This window comes from Montipora foliosa, chromosome 14, assembly GCF_036669935.1.
Source record: "Montipora foliosa isolate CH-2021 chromosome 14, ASM3666993v2, whole genome shotgun sequence".
Taxonomy (NCBI): Eukaryota; Metazoa; Cnidaria; class Anthozoa; order Scleractinia; family Acroporidae; genus Montipora; species Montipora foliosa.
In genome coordinates this window covers 5,572,765-5,577,764 of record NC_090882.1, presented here as the reverse complement: position 1 = coordinate 5,577,764, position 5,000 = coordinate 5,572,765, and the positions used below count along the sequence as shown (strand labels likewise).

At 41.3% G+C, this 5,000-nt stretch overlaps 2 protein-coding genes across 4 annotated transcripts in view; one reads left to right on the top strand and one right to left on the bottom strand.

Annotated features, from left to right (window-relative positions):
• The window catches only part of LOC137984865 (dnaJ homolog subfamily C member 13-like), a 38,747-nt gene that overhangs the window by 25,136 nt on the left and 8,611 nt on the right, over positions 1 to 5,000 (bottom strand). For 2 of the 3 annotated variants that reach the window (XM_068832183.1, XM_068832184.1), the window contains exon 2: positions 1,094 to 1,215. The exons of the other annotated variant lie outside the window; for it this stretch is intronic. The gene's annotated coding sequence lies outside the window, so the exon portion shown is untranslated. The remainder of the gene's footprint in view (positions 1 to 1,093; positions 1,216 to 5,000) is intronic. 3 annotated transcript variants of the gene reach the window in all.
• LOC137985545 (beta-1,4-N-acetylgalactosaminyltransferase 3-like) overlaps positions 1 to 5,000 on the top strand; it is a 7,059-nt gene that overhangs the window by 713 nt on the left and 1,346 nt on the right. Inside the window, exons 1-3 of the mRNA XM_068833162.1 lie at positions 1 to 18; positions 1,962 to 2,478; positions 2,849 to 5,000. The exon at positions 1 to 18 is cut by the window's left edge and continues 713 nt beyond it; the exon at positions 2,849 to 5,000 is cut by the window's right edge and continues 1,346 nt beyond it. Of these exons, the coding sequence (XP_068689263.1) occupies positions 1 to 18; positions 1,962 to 2,478; positions 2,849 to 3,133 (820 nt within the window). The 3' untranslated portion in view covers positions 3,134 to 5,000. The remainder of the gene's footprint in view (positions 19 to 1,961; positions 2,479 to 2,848) is intronic.

Genomic DNA, 5,000 nt, shown 5'->3' with positions numbered 1-5,000 from the left:
TGAGAAGGCGAAACCAAGGTAAGTGATGATGAATAACTATTGAGAACATTTTACGACATAGAATGAAAAAAACCGAAATCGTCACTTCGACATAAATTTTAAATGGGCACTTTTTTAACTAAACACTAAGCGACCAAACTTTTAAGCCTTCATTTGAAAAAGACACCTGTTTATTTTAACTGGAATTTTCCTATTTAACACTTTCACCACCATAAATGCCATTGACACCCATAGATTTTAGTCGTCAATTGGGAAGCCCTCGGCGATGAAAGGGTTAAGAATGCAATGCGTGTTTACACCGTAGATTTACATGTAATATGCAGCACACGAGATTTGGGGTTTCAGACTTTTAAACTCGCGTTTTGCATACATGTATACTATAATAAGCTGCATTCACACGCTGAAATTTTGTGTTGTGTCGTACATCACCGAACGGGATTCGGGATTGGCAAGAAGAACAAAAGAACGAACAAAGATAACAATAGATTTAGCACAGAAAACAATAGGAAGTACGACACTATAGAGGTTTTGCACGGCAGCCATGTTGCATGGCAGGAACAATGAAAATGTTTTGCGTTAGAAAGAACATTTATTCCCATAGGAAAAAGAATCTATTATTCCTGCCATGTAACATGGCTGCCGTGCAAAACCTCTAAACAGCCAATTACGGGGGCCCACAGTTATCATGACAACTTTGTTTCTACCCATGACAACTTTGTTTCTACCCGTGACAACTTTCCCTCTACCCGTGACAAAGACAGTTGTCATGGGTGGAAAGAAAGTTGTTATGATACAAAAGAAAGTTGTCATGATACCTATAGGCCACCGTAGGCCAATGAAATATAGTGTTCAGCAAGAGGTACGACCCTACCCGAGCCGTTGACGTCACTCTTCCCTGGATCCAACCCTCCGAGGTCCAATCGGTCAGTTTTGACCGTAAGTAATGGCGGACCGTGAAATCCAAAACTTACACTCAAATTAAAAGGCCTTTGGATAAAAATCAAAGCTCAAAATTTTGTCATGCAGTCAGCTGTTAGCAAACACACTTTCAGAATCTGAAGAAAAAAAGGAAGGCAACTAATTTCTAGCTTACCTCACATCTCGCCGATAAAATCACACTTGTCCGGCATCAGTCACGCTCAAACTCCGGCGATGGCCACACGGATAAATTTACTTCTCTTTGACCAAGTTTCAAGGTCCAGCGAGTATCCATTGCTGAGAAACAGCGAAAAATATTCAAATTTTCAAAATCCTTCGAGGCTCGCTTACAACGAATTTTGACACGGCTTCAACCGTTCACTTATTTGCTCTCACCGTATCGAGGCTCAAGAGAACGGTTGACCAACCAGTCAAATAGATGGTTTTCAATCACGTGCTGAGAAGGCCATGTTGGGGCACAAAATAGTAGCAAATTATGGCTCACATTTTGCATTATAATGAAATCAAATTCCCAAAAGACTTTTTCTCTACTGTTATGGTTCTGTGCACCAACACGGCTGCCGTGACATCGGGTAAAAACCATCTATTACATTGATGACGCACGAACATAATTATATCTCCAGTACTTGTAGAGATCTAGATCCACTGGTTACCAACACAGCAGCTCGGACTTCCTGTCGGACTGCCATTGTTATGCAAGCGACCAATCAAAAAAATTGTTTAAGTCCATTATCCCAGTGTCTTTCGGGCGCTCGCCGGCTGACCAAAAAGCCCGAGGACTTTGGGTACGAGATTGACGTCATAACCAAAACCAACATTTCTGGCATTACCATATTTTCTCACCATGGCACCTTCCGCGCGCGGAACTCCGCTATATAGTTACATTTCGAAGGTCATCATCATGTAGGAAAACAACAAGGGAAACTTAAGAATAAAATCATATTTTAACTTAAATTACTTAGAAATTATTCAACTTATTTTCTTTAACAAAGAAGCCTGATTCATGCTTTTCTCTTTTTCAGGAAATTTAACCTGGAAGAAATTCTAAGTGTTGAACGCAAGATAGACAAGAAATACGGAAAACGGTACCTCCTAGATGTGAAGTTGCGCGACCTCACAGCTAACAAGTCAGTTGTCTTATCTGAATATGTTTTCATGTCAACGAACTCAAATCAACTCTATTACCCGGCGAATTTTCAGTGGGAAGCAAGAACGCCCATTTACCTCGTAGTTACGGCGAAAAATTTAGGTCGCTGGCTTCACCATTTTATAATGAATGTGGAAACAATCTTGGAAGAGACTCAAGACCCTAATCTTCAAGTTATAATATGTGATTATAATAGCAATGACATCAACTTGGAAGAGGTTTTAAGACGAAGTTCGTTGAGAAATTACACGGTGCTAAAGAAAAGCGGTGATTACTCAAGGACAACGGCCTTTTCAGAAGCGATTAACTTGGTGAGAGACCCACACAGCATCGTATTCCTGATGGATCTTCATTTGGATATCGCAAGTTCACTGATTAATAGCATCAGAAAGGTAAGATATATAAATATAGACAGAATAAGAAGGTCTACACAAACAATGGACTCACAGCAGAAGGATCCAAAGGCTGCCGTTCCACCACGTAAATTTATAGATAAATACTGAGAGAAAAGAGTGGGGTGAACTTCTTACTGGTCCAACTTGATTTAATGATGTTTCGGCTGTTCAGCCTTCTTCAGACGAACGTTGAAAACTAAAAACTATTTACAATGGTTGTGCGTATCACAAGTACTGGCTTATATAACCAGCTTAATTAAGAAGTACAAAAAGGTTAAAATTAAAAGCAAAATGACAATAGTATGAGTGACAAAAGTTATGTAAAGTTATGTACATTCATTGCTTGTTTATGTATTTACTTTTTCAGCACTGTATTGAGGGACGCATGTTCTACACTCCAATCATCGTCGAGTTAGATTGTGGCGCCAGCCCGGCCAATTTGGCGGGAATATGGCAGGTATATGGCTATGGCTTAATTGGGATGTACAAATCTGATTGGGACAGAGCAGGGGGCTTCCCCACCAATAAAAAAGAATGGGGAGGAGAAGACTGGGAACTAGTGGATGCGTTGTTTGGAAAGGGACTGGAATTCGAACGCATGCGCACAAGACATGTGTATCACTATCATCACACAAAGAAGGGAATGTGGTGAATTCGCAAGAAGATATCTTTCTTTTCCTTGGCCAGTTTGTGCTTCTCTGTTAACTAATGTTCATTTACATAAAGGCCGGTTTACACGGTACGATTTGTCGGCCTGATAAATTATAATGTGTAAATTGTGTAAAATGTATAATTTTTCCTCAAAAGATCATCCCGTTGTCCTTTTAGTATACGCCATTTTGAACGCTTTAATTTTTTAAGTCTTTATGCGCATTACCGACTCGCATACCCTTTGATCAACATGGCGGTTTCTCTCGGAGTGTCGGCCAGAAGATTTGTGCTCTGACGCAGTCGGGGCCGATAAATCGGGCGAACAAATCGTACCGTACAAACCGCCCTTAAGACAGGAGCTCATCAAGGGGAACTTCAATCTCCCATATTTGGCCAAGGAGTCAACCCTTTCCTACGATGATGGCCCAGGAGGGTCACAGTCTAGTTTTAATTTTTCACTGTCCAGTTTTAACTTTTCACAGTTCAGTTTTAACTTTTCACAGTCCAGTTTTAATTTTATTCACAGTCCAGTTTTAATTTTGTTACTCGTAACCAATTCTCTCACAGGTCACAGGTCATAGGTCACAGGATTATTTTACCAATACAGAAAGTATTCTAAACATTCATAAAAGCTAACCTTAGGAATTAGGCCTAAACAAAAGCTTTAAGGCCGAAGGTTAGCTTTTATGAACGTTTAGGATACTTTCTGTAATGGTAAAACAATGACCTGTGACCTGTGAGAGTACTGGTGACGACTCACAAAATTAAAACTGGACTGTGATCCTCCTGGCCTGGGCCGTCGTACTTTCCCGAGAACACCTCTCTTGGGAGATTCAGCAAACCCACTATTGTAAAAGCTCATCTTCCTTGCGAGATTCAGCACGCCCACTCTTGTAAAAGTCAGTCAAAACAAAGCTATCTCAGCGACAAGGGAAATATGATAACTTTCGCAGGAAACACTGTTCCCTATAAAAATAAATTTACTCGGGAAAGGGTTGACTCAAGGAATTAGTGGAGATAAAGGCTCCTCTAGATGAGCTTCTGCACCAGAGCAATGAATAAAAAGCCTTGTAGATTCATTTTTCACTCCCTCCACACCCCTTTTTTTCCGCTGGCCTACTCTTTTTTCTACTCTCTTGTGTAGAAACAAAGACGGCAATCGTCCAACGATTAAAACGCACTAATTGGTGTAAAATCTGAGAATGCAATAGATCACACTTTGTCTTTCTTAGACAGAATTACGGCGCTTTCCTTTTGACAGAACTGACCGATCAGGCCGGGTATTTGAAAGCACTAACTCTACAACGCCAAGGGCGTAGCCAGGGGGGGGGGGGGTACTGGGGTGCCCGTGACCCCCCCTTTGTAAGCCGTTTTTTACTCAAACAACCTACAATATTCAGGTTGCGAAAATGCGAGTACACTCTGTCTGACAGAGTGTGACCCGCCCTTTGAAAAATCCTGGCTACACCCAGAGTCCGCTTTTCTTTTGGTCAGCACCAAGAACACGGACTCTGGCCACTTCCGAGGCAGGAAGTCCGCAAGTCACGGACTTCCGGCTCGTCTACGTGCGCTCAGAAATTTGAAATAACAGTGGTTGTCAACGGTTACAAAAATGGACCTTCACTACGACTGCGCATAAATTGGAAGTGCCTTCGTGCTGACCAAAAGAAAAGCGAACTCTAGGCACGAGATTGGAATCTCGCTTGCCCACATCAAATCATTGTTGAATATCCCGCAGGCTCGAGTACGTAGAATAGTTGAAACTTACGTTTCATTGCGGCCATTAACATTATGCAGCGAAAAGCCACTTCGGAAAATACCATAATACTCTTTGTTTGTGCCCCAAAATTTTGCATAAGCTTTGTTTT